Source organism: Eucyclogobius newberryi, unplaced genomic scaffold (assembly GCF_026437365.1).
Source record: "Eucyclogobius newberryi isolate DKJ021-1_F unplaced genomic scaffold, fEucNew1.0.hap1 SCAF_19, whole genome shotgun sequence".
Taxonomy (NCBI): Eukaryota; Metazoa; Chordata; class Actinopteri; order Gobiiformes; family Gobiidae; genus Eucyclogobius; species Eucyclogobius newberryi.
The window spans coordinates 27,998,870-28,014,141 of record NW_027315823.1 but is presented as its reverse complement, the minus strand read 5'-3'; the positions used below and the strand labels follow the sequence as shown (position 1 = coordinate 28,014,141).

At 42.2% G+C, this 15,272-nt stretch overlaps 1 protein-coding gene across 2 annotated transcripts in view; it reads left to right on the top strand.

Moving 5' to 3' along the window:
- Positions 1-5,824, top strand: part of inavab (innate immunity activator b) — a 39,021-nt gene extending 33,197 nt beyond the window's left edge. The window contains exons 7-11 of one of the 2 annotated variants that reach the window (XM_072452568.1): positions 23-76; positions 958-1,219; positions 2,036-2,194; positions 4,018-4,759; positions 5,572-5,824. In XM_072452568.1, the coding sequence (XP_072308669.1) occupies positions 23-76; positions 958-1,219; positions 2,036-2,194; positions 4,018-4,759; positions 5,572-5,661 (1,307 nt within the window). In that variant the 3' untranslated portion in view covers positions 5,662-5,824. The remainder of the gene's footprint in view (positions 1-22; positions 77-957; positions 1,220-2,035; positions 2,195-4,017; positions 4,760-5,571) is intronic. The other variant, XM_072452569.1, reaches the window with a different exon arrangement.
- The last annotated feature ends 9,448 nt before the right edge of the window (positions 5,825-15,272 follow it).

Here is a 15,272-nt window from a genome sequence, read left to right as displayed (position 1 = left end):
ACGATTTGACTATTTTTTACAGATCAAGGGACCTCTGACGACAGCTCTTTGTCCGACTCTGTGGTCCAAGATGAAGGTACAACCCTTTTAATCTTTTAATCTACTACTCCCAATAAACCACCAAATAACCCTAAAACAATGCTATCTTTGACCTTAATTTTAAAAGCAGTATAGGGCTGTAAGGGCTTTTATGCTTAGTCAACCAAAATATTTATTGTTGATTTCTTTTTTTATTGTAATTATTAGGATTAAATGGACAGAATGGAAGTAAGAGGAAGACATGGAATGAGTTTGATCGTTGTAATTGTGTGAACTCCTCTGAGCTTAAGTTAAACTTTATTGTCCAACAGTGAGACTTTGTCTTGGGCACGTAGAGTTTGGGCGCATAAACAACACAATGTATACAATACAATAAAGAAGTCATGTGAGATCTTAGGTCTTAGAACACAGCTGTGTTGCTGTTGTGACTAGTGTTGTCATGATTCAAACATTCCAAACTCGATTTTGATACTAAGGAAAAGGCCTAATACACAATACCTATTTTGGTATCACAATAATTATAAAATCACTTTTTAGACATTAGAAGTCTTGTTTCTTAAATATTACCATGTGATCGTACACAAATTCTGTTAGAGATCCAAATAATTTAGAAAATTATAGAAAAGTCCTATTTGTTTGTTTTTTCAATATTGATCCCTGTTCAAATTTAGATTAAATTCTGATTAGTATTATTGTTTTAGTAATCAATTTAGATTACTACATTACTAGTAAATTAGTAACAAATTACTGCCCTGGTTGCAGCCCTAAAGATCTTTAGTCATTTCTTTAGTCGAAGACGGGCCTAAACGCCACTGACTGTTCTAATGTTAGTAAAATGGAAATCATAACTTTATAGAAAATGGTAAAATATGAATCCTAAAACAATCGTGTCATTTCCTTAATCTCCTGTCTCCTCAGAAGTCTCGAGCCAGCTCTTCCTGTCTGAGCCGGAAGCCCTCCCGCCGATGCCTCCGCCCACTCCCTGCTCCTCACTGAACAGCGCCCCCTACGCCCTCCCCGTGTCACTACAGCTCAGCCCGTGCCCCAGTTTGAACTCCACGCTCAGTTTGAACTCGAGTCTGGTCGTGGAAGATCTTCCACCCATCCAGCCTTCGCCCTGGTCCGAATCGAACCTGGACCAGCCGCTCGGCCCCGAGAAGTCTTACTCCCGCAAGAAGAGGTAGCGTAAAGGACCGAGTCTTTGTCCTGTTTTAGAAGGGCTAATGTTAATGTTTGTGTTGAATTGTAGACTCTCTTATTGATTTATTTACTTACGTATTTGTTATTTAACATTTTTATAGCAAAACTTAAATAAATGTGATTCTTTAATTAAGTAGTAATTCTGTCTTAATGCTCCTTGCTGTGTCTCCTCTCTCCTCGCTGTCTCCTCGCTGTCTCCTCGCTCTGTCTCCTCGCTCCTCGCTCTTTCTCCTCGTTCTGTCTCCTCTCCTCTCTGTGTATCCTCTCCTCTCTGTGTCTCTTCTTTCCTCTGTGTCTCCTCTCTCCTCTGTGTCTCTTCTCTCCTCTGTGTCTCTTCTCTCCTCTGTGTCTCTTCTCTCCTCTGTGTCTCTTCTCTCCTCTGTGTCTCTTCTTTCCTCTGTGTCTCTTCTCTCCTCTGTGTCTCTTCTCTCCTCTGTGTCTCTTCTTTCCTCTGTGTCTCTTCTTTCCTCTGTGTCTCTTCTTTCCTCTGTGTCTCTTCTTTCCTCTGTGTCTCTTCTTTCCTCTGTGTCTCTTCTTTCCTCTGTGTCTCCTCTCTCCTCTGTCTCCTCGCTGTGTCTCCTCTTCTCGCTGTGTCTCCTCTCTCCTCGCTGTGTCTCCTCTCTGTCTCTTTGCTCTTTCTCCTCTCTCTTCGCTCTGTCTCCTCTCTTTGCTCTGTCGCCTCTCCTCGCTGTGTCTCCCCTCTCTTCGCTGTGTCTTCCTCAACCGTTTCCTGCGGGGGACTTGAGGACTTGGGCCCATATAGGGCCCATATTCATCCGTCCTGTTTTCTTCACAGCAGCACCCCGGTGAAGACAGAGCTGTTGCCCCCCCTAGAGGAGTGTCTGGCTCAGTGCGCTCTGAGCTCGCCGCTGTCTCACCTCAAACTGAGCCGGTCCCAGTCCAACAGCACTCCATCCACTCCAGAGATGAGGGTCCACCGCCAGCTCTCACTACGGTACAACTTATACCTTTATCCATCTGTTTTGGTTGTTGTGTTTCCCCTGTGATGCTGCACATAATCTGCCCTCTACTGCAGCCGTGAGCGCCACCTTGAGGGCCTCACAAATAATGTACTATAATGCAGCCCATTTGTGAATGTGAAATGGTACTTTGCACTGAAAACTTTGGGCCCATTAAGGACTGGAGCGACATTATAATTGACCTACAGAAAATGTATAAAAATCAAATTTTTCAGTCAGTTTGATCAATTTTCAAATTAAGTCAAAATTTTTGACTTAATTTGAAAATCTATTAAACTGACCAACTCTGAAGTAAATGGGGCGTTTATTTTCAACTTTGACTTTTTTAGATGCATTTGCTCTCATTGGTCTTTTTATTGTTTTTTTTTTTTTAATGTTTTTACATTTTGAACATTGAAAAAAATAAATGGGCCACATGTGGCCCGTGGGCCGTAGTTTGCCCATCCCTGATCTAGGGTGTCGTGGATTGCACATTGAATAGGCACACACCACTCCTATGGGTTTAATAGACTTTTAAAAACAAAATGTACACATTTTAACACTTATCTATTCTCTGGACCTAATTTATATGAACTATACTTTTGAGACAACGATGATGGTGCTTTTACTGGCTTTTGTCCACATTGTTAATCAGCACTAAAATGTCAATACATATTTTTACATTGGTACAAACAATCTCTACTAATTTGGAACCACTTAACTAAAATATGAATGCAATTTTAGACTTTTCAATAGTCCACTTTCTGTAATATGAAAACAAGAACGTTTTGTAGTTTGTGTCTACAATCTACAAAAGAATAAGGTTTGGTGGAGAAAGTGCCCTGCAGTGCTGTGCCAGGTCCTTGGCTCAGTCCTCGGCTCAGTCCTCGTTATCAGAGGTATAATTCTCTACAGCGGAAGCATATGAAAATGAACTCTCAGAACATTGTGATAGTTTTGTCCATTCAAGTCTAGCTTTGCTTCCGTTGTAGGGAGTATTGTACCTCTGACGTAGGCCAAGATAAAAAAAACACTGAAAAAGCAGTGTCCTTGGCACAGGAGTGCAATTACTCAAGGTTCTTTCTTTGTGGAAAATCTTTGAGGTTGTTACAAAAAAATGAAAAGGTGATGTGATTTGTTTATCATTTTTCAAGGTGTACAACAAAATTTTAGAGATTAACTGGAACATTTGGTACTGAGACAATAAAACGAGGCCTTGTCTGGACAGATTATTGAACCAAAAGTCCCTCTAGCTCAAGGAAGGCCAGTTATTTTTCTCATCTTCAGAACCAAGTATGTGGCAGAGGGCCGAGTGGACCAACACAATCATTGGTATACATATAACACAACATATGGTCATAAGTAACTGTCTGTAAAATGAAAGCTACTATAATCTATTATTTCATTTATTAATTACATTTGATTTTCATTATGAACTAATATTCCATAGTTAAGATGTTTAAAGTAAGGTGTTGGTTATAATAATTATTATGGGATTAAAACCATATTGCACCGTCTGCCTTGTGAGCCAGTCTGTACTTTCTGTTTGAATGCAGGAAGGTCTGAAACCAGACTATAGAGCACATCATACAACTGTCCAATTACAGCCGCTTATTGGATGCTTGTTAAATTCAGAAAATGTATAGCTTGTTTTACCTCAGATTTACAGAAGTGTTTTGCCACAGTATTAACTTTGACCTAGACATGCATTTCTGTGTGTGTGGTCCTGGCTGTAGCTGGGGGACACGATTTAACCAATGCACCACTGTGTTGCCACAATGTAATACATTATATCACATCACATTTGTTGTTTGCACAGGTTATCCGGCCCTGAATCTCTTTACAACCACGAGAAAGAGCGCGGCCGAACTAGAAGTGCGCGCAGACGCCTCACCGAATATTCAATCACCTATAACATGTCTCCTCCTCCTCCTGCTCCTCCTGCTGCTGCTCCTTCTCCCCCTTCACTGAAAACCTCACTAAACTACAGCAACCACGCCGGGTCTGAGGACAGCAACTCCGAGCACTCGTACTCCTCCTACAACAGCTCACCATGCCACGAATCCCCCTGCGATTTACCCCGACAATACCACTCCGTCTTCTCCAACGGAAGCTACCAACATCAACTCTTCCCTCACGCCAATTACTATCACAACACCAAACCGCAGTCTTCCCCCAAAGCATATTACGAAGAGATGGTTTACCCGGCGGAAATGGACATGGGGAGAAGTTATTACGCCCAACCGCCGCACTCGAACCGCTACGAGTACTGTTACAAGGAGGCGCCGGTCCAGCAATACCAGAGAGTTCAGAGGACGCCGGAAATCCGACTGGCCCCGCCGCAGCCGCACCGGGACCAGCAGCAGAGCGTGGGCTGCCACCGGGTGGGCAGTCTGGCCAAGCAGGCGTTGGACGAGCAGCTGCAGTTGTGGCACAGGCGCAGCAGCCAGCTCAAGTCTCCCAGGTCCCGCTCACTCGACAGGCAGGGCGCCGTGAGGTTCAAGAACGCGCCGTCGCCGATGGCAGCGCACGTGTACCAGGCGCCCAGGTACCAAGAGCAGGTGGGGTTTGTGCAGATTTACCAGTGCAAATGTTCAGCGTTACTGTAACTTGAGTTTGATTTTATTTTTTTCCACTGACGATTACAGAGATTTTTTTTCGATTACCGTATTTTCCGGACTATAAGTTGCACCGGAGTATAAGTCGCACCAGCCAAAAATTGCATAATAGAGAAGAAAAAAATATATATACGTTGCACTGGAGTATGAAACGCAGTTGCAAGTGTGAAAATAACAAATTACATTACATATAAGTCGCTTCGAAGTATAAGTATAAATATAAGTATAAGTCGCTCCCCGGCCAAAACTATGAAAAATGACTTACTATTGTACCTTGAGACTCAGAATTTGCTTTGTTTGTTGATTGATTGATTGATTGATTGATTTCATTGTTCTTTAAAAATTGGAAAAATAAAATCTTAATTAAAAACAAAAAAACAATATGGCAAGTGTAGCCTTCTAAATAGAGAATATTTACCTGTATTAGTCACGAAAATCTGAAATAGTTTGGCGCTTCTCCACTCACAAGATGGCCGCAGCAACAGTTCTCTCAAGCCTTTTATTAAAACTCACTGGTCAATTCTATCCGCGTTCCATCGCAAATGAGACTTGCAGTGTACATGCAAACGCAATACAATATTCCAGATTTCCCATTGTCCCCAAAGCAAACAACAATATGCCCGCTTCTAGACTCAAACTAGCCCTACACTTTGACCTTCCGTTTGACCGCTCCTCCCGTCTGTTTATCTTGTTCATTTACGCTCGTGTCTTCACCTGAATCTTCCCACTAATGGTCCGTTTGTTTGCTGTTGCAGGTAATTCAAAGAAGACCTCAAAGACCTTTAGACAACACTGCAGGACACTGGACGCTTGACGACGGCACTCACTACATAAGCCAAGTTTGACATAGAGAAACCTCTAGAGAACCTCTTTGTTACGTATTCAAACACTTCCTCCTCTTCTAGACTTTTTACAGTTTGAAGGTTACAACACGACCAGTGCTGAAGTTTACCAAAGGTTCAGTTGACCCTAATGTTGCTATTTTTTTCTCATATATTATATCTAAATCAACACATTAAGATAAAATCATGTTTATTAAAGAAACAGGGTAATTGTGTGTAAAACAATCAATTTGACATGTAGTTTAGGTACATGCAAATTACTGGGGAAAAGGAAAAATAACCTCACAATTGGAAGTGGTGTCCGATACACGATTTGTTATGAGATTGTGATGGTGATAATCTAATATTTTGATAATTCATGGGTTTCATTGTCCTGTTTTATAGGTAATATCTTCAGGACTGTTTTGCCCATTCAAATGATATCGTATTTTGTTCCGAATTGTTAACTGGCAACCAAGGTACTTTTGAACCACTCTGAAATCCACAGATCCGTCATTGCAGTTTAAAGTCTCCCGAAATAGCGTCATTGCAGTTTAAAGTCTCCCGAAATAGCGTCATTGCAGTTTAAAGTCTCCCGAAATAGTATTATTTTGTAACGACTCTTATGTAAAAGTTGAACAATTTAAGTCAAAAGGTGCACCAGGTAGGTTTTCCGGTGGTTGTTTGGAACGACTTTGCTAGAGCTGCCACGATTAACCGTGCTTAGTCGACTATCAAAATAATCTTAATCAGGAAAAAACATGCCAAATGACTTTTTTATCAAATCCAAATGCCAGATTTTCATAAATATTTTTTTACGTTATTTTCTGTCTAAAAGAATAAAAAATAAAAAAAAATTATTGTTGGCAATTTGAGTGCTAAAATAATCGTTACTAGCCATATTATTCGAAGATACCAGAAGACAGCATTTCCTGTGTTACATACTGTACTGCACCTTTAATGTTTGTTTACATCATTTTCCCGTAAAGTCTGTATAAAGCGATTTTCAGGACACATATTTACAACTGTTACAAAATCTTACATGTTAACAAACTCATCCAGCGCAAATTTATACATGTAGAATTGTCCGTTTCAAGACGATATGTGCCACTCAGTCTTTTGTCACAACATTTTCTGATTGTTTTCTGTATGAAGGACATGAACGTGTAAAATATTGTAATCATCTTTGGTACATTTTAGATGACTTTGAACCACTAGAAACGTAGCTGCTTGAATAACATGTCATTCTGTACTAAACTGAATTAACTTGAATCATTTATTGGTCTAATAATTTAGTTCAAACTAGAGATAACTAAACCAGATTAACCTAAAAGCTGCGGAAAAGCAACTTGGCAGCTAAAACGAGTGTTCTTACCCAACTGTCCGTGAAAAGTAAATTGTTAAAAAATAGTTTTGTGCACTGATGCAGCAACACTAGACAACCACTAATACTGTACGTTTTGGGCCAAAATACTTTAATCTTTTGTGATAAATTGTTTAAATTGTTTTTGAATCACTGCCATTATGCTTGGTCACGTACCTCTTTATAATGAAATATAGCCACTACTTATGTGCATATTTATTGTGGAGAAATGTTGAGATCATGATGAATTGAATCAGAAAAATGTATAAAAAAAACCTTTTAGTCACCATCTGTGCATTTTTACTGTCTGTATTTATCATTTTTGGTAGTTGTATATGTTTACTCACGTTTAAGGTGACTCCTGTGGAACTAAATAAAATATATGTTTGCATAATTCTGTGAGTATTTGTGTATTTTTTTACTTTAAGATTATATAGATTTTTTTAAAAGTCTTTTTACTTTTTGTCCTCGTTGTGGTGACTGAGTATACTTTTGTGCCACTTGCTTCTGTCCCAATCAGTGTAACAAAGATGTTTTATATAGTATCATAGCAAACGTACAGTATACACACATTAATGCAGATTTGGAGATAAAAATGTATCTTTAGAATAAATTATGGAAATTAACATTTTATTTATTTTCTCTTATTTCATATTGTAGAAAAAGATTCATTTGTAGACATCTGGACTCTTGTTTTTTGTTTTTTTAAACAGTCCAGATGACCACAACTGAATATTTTTCTACAATGGAACACTCCTGGACGGATGAGGGATTACACCGACATCCTTATTTCATATTATATTTAAAACTCGGAAGCTTGGAAACACACCTTCAGTGTGTGTTGAGCCTCAGTTTCAAGACAATATAAGATTACTCAAACATGCAGGAATCAAATTACAACTTTAAAATGTCATTAACATTAATTTGATTTCATCATAGGTGCATTTCCCCTGTGAGAGACGGAATCAAAAAAAGAAAATCCGGAAATCATACTGTATGATTTTTAAATAATTTATTTGTATGTTATAGCTGCAAATACATATTTGAACACCTGAGAAAATCAGTGTTAATATTTGGTACAGAAGCCTTGGTTTACAACTAGAGGGGTGAAACAATTCCTGTAGTTCTTGACCAGGTTTGCACACACTGCAGCAGGGATTTTTCCCCCCTCCTCCACTCAGATCTTCTCTAGATCTGTGTTTCAGGGCTGTCTTTGAGCAACATGAAGTTTCAGCTCTTCCAAAGATTTTGTATTGGACTTAGGTCTGGAGACTGGCTAGGCCACTCCAGAGCCTTGATATGCTTCTTACGGAGCCCCAGCCACGACCCATCTTCAATGTTCTGACTGAGGGGAGGAGGTTGTTGCCCAAAATCTCTCAATACATGGCCTCATTCATTCTCTCCTTAATACATTGCAGTCGTTCCGTCCCCTGTACAGAAAAGCACCCCCAAAACATGATGTTTCCACCCCGTGCTTCACAGTAGGAATGGTGTTCTTGGGATGTTACTCATCCCTCCTCTTCCTACAAACACGGAAAGAAGAGTTTATACCAAAATGTTCTAATTTGGTCTCATCTGACCACATGACTTTCCCCCATGACTCCTCTGGATCATCCAGGTCTCATTGGCATACTTCAGACGGGCCTGGGCATGTGCTGACTTGAGCAAGGGAACCTTCTGTGCGATGCATGATTTTAAACCATGACGGTTTAGTGTATTACCTTTGAAACTGGTCCCAGCTCTCTTCAGGTCATTGACCAGCTCCTCCCGTGTAATTCTGGGCTGATTCCTCACCTTTTCTTTTTGATCTTGCATGAAGCCTCAGTCCGAGGGAGATTGACAATAATCTTTAGCCTCTTCCATTTTCTAACTGTTGCTCCAGCATTTGATCTTTTTTCACCAAGCTGCTTGCTAATTGCCCCGTAGCCCTTTCCAGCCTTGTGGAGGTCTACAGTTTTGTCTCTGGTGTCTTTTGACAGTTCTTTGGCCTTGCCCATGGCAGTAGTTTGAAAGGCAGACTAACAGGTCTTTGAGAACCAGAATTCTTGCTGATTGGCAGATGTTCAAATACTTATTTGCAGAAATAACATACCAATAAATTACTGGTAAATATATTCTCTCAATCTCTCATAGTGGAAATGCACCTACGATGAAAATTTCGGAGCCCTCCTTAATGTCTAAGTGGGAGAACTTTCAAAATCGCAGGGTGTTCCAATACTTGCTTTCCTCACTGTATCTGTCAAAGATCAGATAAGGGCAGATAAGACCACAGGAAGAGTATCTTTTAAATTAAAAAATGAAAATTAAGATGAGATGTTGAGGTCTAGTCTTATTGATCAGAGCTTCCAGACAATACAGGCCTTTATGATGTCCTGCAGGTTCTTTTGAAAGAATCTTACAGCACTGGAAACAAAACTCTCCACCTCTCCTGTGGCCTTTTTGAACAATCTGTGGGAAGGGCCAAATTCATTTTTGAGATCCTTAATCACACCTATAATAAAGGTTTTCTTGCTCATGTCTACTTGTTGGACCTGCTCTTTTGGAATGTAGATCTTCAAAACTTTTTGAGTTAAATCATCAGCGATGGCGATGTACATCTTGTCCTTTGGATCTAATCCACACTCATACTGAAACAGTTTCTTCATCAAAGTGTTGACCAGCACTTTGACGATGCTGTACCATACAGAATTGTGGCCATTTTGAACAAAGCGGGAGGATTTGGAGGCCGACATGGAATTATTGACAAGCGGGTGTTCAGTGTTCCTTTCTAAGAGGTCGTTACTTTTGCTTGGTCTTTTGGTACTTTTGGTACTTCTTTCAGTTCCACCTGGCTTGTTTTGACATACAAATGTAGAGCAGGACACATCCGTACTTGTTACTTTTCTGCCTGTTTCATTTTGAATAACAGGTTCAACATTCACGGTCAGTGTTTTGCCAGCTTGTCTTTCCTTAACGTTAGTGGTTTCCAGAGTCCTCGAGGCGATCGCCTGTGCAGCATTCGTGTACTTGATAGTGCCTCTCCTAGGGTTATTGAAGTATCTGACCTGTACATTCTGTTCTCTGTATTCCCCTCGGTTTGTTTAACTATTCTACAGTTTGTAGGAGTACAGAGACGCCTGCGGTAATTTATTTCTAGGAGTAAGCAACAGGCGAAGCGATAAGCCGAGGAAGGAAATATAGGTCTGAACATCTGTACACACGTATGTTCTCATTCTGTAACTTTCCCTGGTGCTACCCAAATATGGATATTTTTTACATCTTGTTCTCTTATTGGCTAAACCGTTGGTACATGGATGGGCTCATACCTGTCAGATATCATTTATCGGTCTTTGTGCGGTTTCAGTATATAAGGCGAGGTACGCCCAGAGACGGGGTCTTCCTGATCATCAGCGGACCCGGGCGCTGTTTTCTGCTGTCCTGTTATCTGACGCTGTTATCTGTATTAAACACCTTCGAAAAGTACAGAACAGTGTCCGCGACTTCTTCTTGTCACACACCACCCCATGGGAACGTCACTCAAGCCACATCATTATCCTTTTTGCTGGATTTACCTTTTCCTCTTGGGAAATTGGCTTAGGCTGGAATACTGACATGTTCTCCAAATCTGTACTTGTCGTCATCATCGTCGTCAGAGGGATTGTAGGGCTCTCCTGTTTTTTCCATGTATTCTTTGGGCGTGTTCCAATGATAGAAGCCACGTGTTTTCTAGAAGAAGTGGTCCGTTCTTGGAGTTGCTGGATATCAGGCATGCCTATGATCCGTGTAATCATCCTCATATTTTCATACTTGCATGTACCAGGAAAGAGATTGCGGCCGATGAAAAAAAATGCCATCACACAGCCAAGAGACCACATATCAATTGCCTCATCCAATTTTGTTCCTAAACTCGCTTCTGGAGCTCGGTAACTACAAGTCTGGATGATATCACCAGGATTCAGACTTCTCACAGAGGTAGCAAACCCAAAATCAATCAGCTTGATTTTAAATGGTTCAAGCGTGTGATTAACCAGCATAATATTGTCTGGCTTGAGATCTCCATGAATCATCTTATACTTTGCCAGTTCTTTAAAAGTTTCCAGCAGCTGCTCAATAATGTAGCGTATTTCCGAAAGGTGAAGACAAACGGTTTGTTTTGTCGACTGATCTATGTACCGGGCTACACGCCCAAAGGTGCCTTCTCTGCTCAGCTCTTTTATCTGGTATGAGCCAAAAAAACAGAAATAACCTGATTCTTCCTCAAAACGATTTCTTTGTTCTATGACATTTTGGTTGCATAAAGTTAAGTACTTGTGAAAGTGTCTTAAAACTGTACCTTTCCTCTGTTGAAAGCTATTATGAGTCAATAAGTGAAGCTTTGAATAATTTAAATGAATTGACCGCTCTACAACATCATAAAGTCATCAAGTGACAGTTGGATGTTGGTTTGGAAGGATGGGCTCTTCATTAAGTTGCGTAAGTGTGGTGTGAAGGGAAAGTTGTTTAACTGGTTAAGGAGTTTTCTGTCTGGCTGGTGTATTCAAACCAGAGTGGGGGCGGCTTACTCTGAGTTTTATGAGGTAGAAAATGAGATTCCGCAGGGGAGTGTGTGCAGTCCTATCTTGTTCAATGTCATGATTATTGACATCTTTAAAGACGCGGATGGATCTGTTGGAAGGAGCCTTTATGCCGATGATGGCGCATTATGGGTGAGGGGGAGATATCTCCGATTTTACGAGACGAAACTGCAAAGAGCAATACAGCAGGTGGAGCAGTGGACTCGAATTGGGGGTTTAAGCTGTCCGTACAGAAGTGTCAGGTGATTTCTTTCTTCAATGGGTATAGGGACATCTCCCTTAGACTGCATGGGCAAGTACTCAAACAGGTCAGGGAAGTGAGATTCTTGGGAGTCATATTTGACGAGAGGCTTGCACAAGACAGCACATTGATAAGGTCAGTGGTAAATGCATAAAGGTGAATAACTTGCTTCGTTGTCCAGGACTGGGGAGCCAGCAGAAGGTCGCTCCTGAATATTTATCGGGCTATTATGAGGGCAGCTATTGATTATGGCTGTATTGCCTACATGTCTGCGGCTGAGACTAACTTAAAGAAGCTTGATGTGGAGCAAGTCCAGGCCTTGCGTATCTGCTGCAGGGCTTTTAGGACCTCCCCTGTCTCGGCGTTGCAGGTTGAATTGGGAGAATTGCCGTTACGGCTCCGGAGGTTAAAACTTCTGTTGGCTTACTGAGTGAATGTGCAAGGTCATACAAGCTCGCACCCGGTAAGGGAATTTCTCAGAGACGATGGGGGACAGCATGAGGCTGACAGTTTGGGTAGGAAATGCAAAAGCGTGACTTGCTGGGGCTAGTGTGAGCCCTTCGGTGGCTTTGTCAGCAGTAGCTCCTTGCAAGTTTGTTCCGGCCCCTGTTGATATTAACTTGCATCGCAGGTTTGAGGAAGGCACTGGGAGGGCACCACAGGTCGTTGTCCAAGAGCTCATTGATAAGCATTAGGCGATATATTTATTTTTACCGATGGGTCTAGGGATCCTGAGAGTGGGTGTACCGGCGCTGCTTATTTCATGCCTGACTTGGAGGTGGGTTAGGGTTAACAGATTGCCTTTCTGTTTTCACCTCGAAACTCATAGCGTTGATACGGTTAGCATTGGAATGGGCTGAATCTACTTTCAAGTGTTGCGGTATAATTGTGGTGGTCTCTGACAGCCTTTCTACATTGCAAAGCAGTAAATTTGGGAAGTCGGATTGCAGACAGAATGTTGCGTATGGCACCTTCTGTCTGATACTCTCCCTGTCCAGGAAGGATGTGAGGGTTTCCTTCATTTGGGTTCCTGCGCATGTGGAGGTAGATGGTCACGGTCATGGTCAAGTGGCTGATTCGCTGGCTAAAAGTTCCCTTGGGTGGAGTTAAGCAAATCTTAAATCAAGCCTATTATCAAGAGGGCGTGTATGGCCTTTGGCAGGAATTTTGGCGTTGTTGTGATACTGGACGGCATCTCTATCAAATACAGGGTAGTGTTGGTCCATGCAGATCCATGGGCAGGTACGCGGGGGAGGAAAGGGCCTTTGCTCGCATGAGGATGGGCCATACTGGACTCAATTGGTCGCTGAGTTGGATAGGCAAACATCCGACCGGTCTGTGTAATCACCGTCAAGTGCCAAAGACTGTCGAGCACGTGCTGATTCGCTATGCGGCCTATGAAAGAGAAAGGACCGGGTTGGCCTTGTGGTTTCAGAATAATAGGCAGGAATTCAATCTGCAGAATATTCTTACATTCCAGTCACAGTAGTTGCTTACGTATATAACACAGGGTTGGGTAGACGTTTATAGAGTTGGGTTGTGTTGAAGAATGTGCCGAGGATGAGGAGGAAGATGATGATCTAATGTGCTTTGAACATGTGGGCTTTGAAACACCAAAGTAGTAGAAGAAGAACTTCTAAAGAATACAGTCTGGCGTGGGAAAAGGCCAGCTGGAATAAAGTGGAAGGAATAAAGTCTGCCGGTAATGTAACACTTGGATACCAACCGCCATACCACCTACTACTACTACTACTACTGCTACTACTACTGCTGCTGCTGCTGCTGCTGCTGCTGCTGCTGCTGCTGCTGCTGCTGCTGCTGCTGCTGCTACTGCTACTACTACTACTACTACTACTACTACTACTACTACTACTACTACTACTACTACATGTTGTTTTTGTGTTGCTTTGAATGGTGGTTGGAAGCCAACTGAAAAGGTCCATTTACCACCACCTACTGGATTGAGTGTGGACAGGAGATCAACGGAAACCATAATACCAAAAAGGGGATTGTGTAACACTACAACAACACTCTTAACTCTATATTCTTCCAATCTGTATTCTTCCAATTAATCCTGTGTTACAAAAGTAAGTAATTATAGCCTTTGTGACTGGATTGTAAGAAGATTCAGCAGATTGATTTTCTGTTTATTATTTTGAAACCAGAAAACTAATTCAGTTCTCTCTCGTTCATGTGCTGTACAGTGAATCAGCACACGCTCAACAGTTTCTGGTTCTTGACAGTGACGGGCCGTGGGTCTGGGGCTTGGGCCTTCATACACATTCCCGCCCGAATGAATCCACCTCTTATTACCATCATATTACCATCATTATGATGCCATGGCTCAAGACACTATACATTTGGACAGAAACGCAGTTTAAACAGGCGTTACTTTAGCTTGTCCGCGCGTCCTCCGTGCCGTTCTTCGCGCGTTGTCCATGCGTTCTCTGTTCTGTTCTTTGCGCGTTGTCCGTGCCGTTGTCCGCCTGTTGTCTGTGCCGTTCTCCATGCGTTCTCCATGCCGTTCTCCGCGCGTTGTCCGTTCCGTTCTCCGTGCCGTTGTCCGTGCCCTGCCGTTGTCAGCTCGTTCTCTGCTCGTTGTCCGTGCCGCGCGTTGTCCGTGCCGCGCGTTGTCCGTTCCGTTCTCCGTGCCGTTGTCCGTGCCCTGCCGTTGTCAGCTCGTTCTCTGCTCGTTGTCCGTGCCGCGCGTTGTCCGTGCCGCGCGTTGTCCGTGCCGCGCGTTGTCCGTGCCGCGCGTTGTCCGTGCCGTCCGTGCCGCGCGTTGACCGTACCGCACCTGATGCGTGTTGTCCGTGCCGCGTGCCGCACGTTGTCAACACGTTTTCAACGTGCCGATGTCCAAACTTTGAAAGTGGGGAACGAATCCGCCTCTAACAGGCTTTGCAGCGTCGGTGTCGGACGACCTCTCCTTTTCTTAAAAAGTTTGTCTTGAGAAAAGCGTTTAATTAATAATTATCCTCGACCAAATCAATATCTTTTCCTCCTTCCGCTTTTGTGAGTTGAAAAAACAGCTTAGTAGTACACGGATTAATGTGTCTGTCGAATCCAGTTTCCTCGTTCTGAGTTTCTGCAGAGCCCCGCCCATAGGACCTGCTTCTCAATATTGGGGATCCAATCAAAAGACCTGCACGTGATGCACCTGCTAGATGGCTCCTGTGTAACAGCCAGCAGACGTACAAGAGCCAACTCTTAAGCTGATTGGTTGACACAACATTTTCATTTCCATTCACTTTAAGCTACAAGCACCCTCACTGTTGAGGTCTGAAGGCCTAAGGGCAGATTTTAGATACATGATGGCTGAATATGATTGAATAAAAGTCTTAACATAAAGACCAGCCCTCCAAATCTGAACCTGGGGCAGAAGCCGTGAAATGAAGAGTATAACTCTTACACTGGGGAATAATTTAATAAATATTTGTGGGAAAATATATAGATATTTAAATTATATTCTCATTAT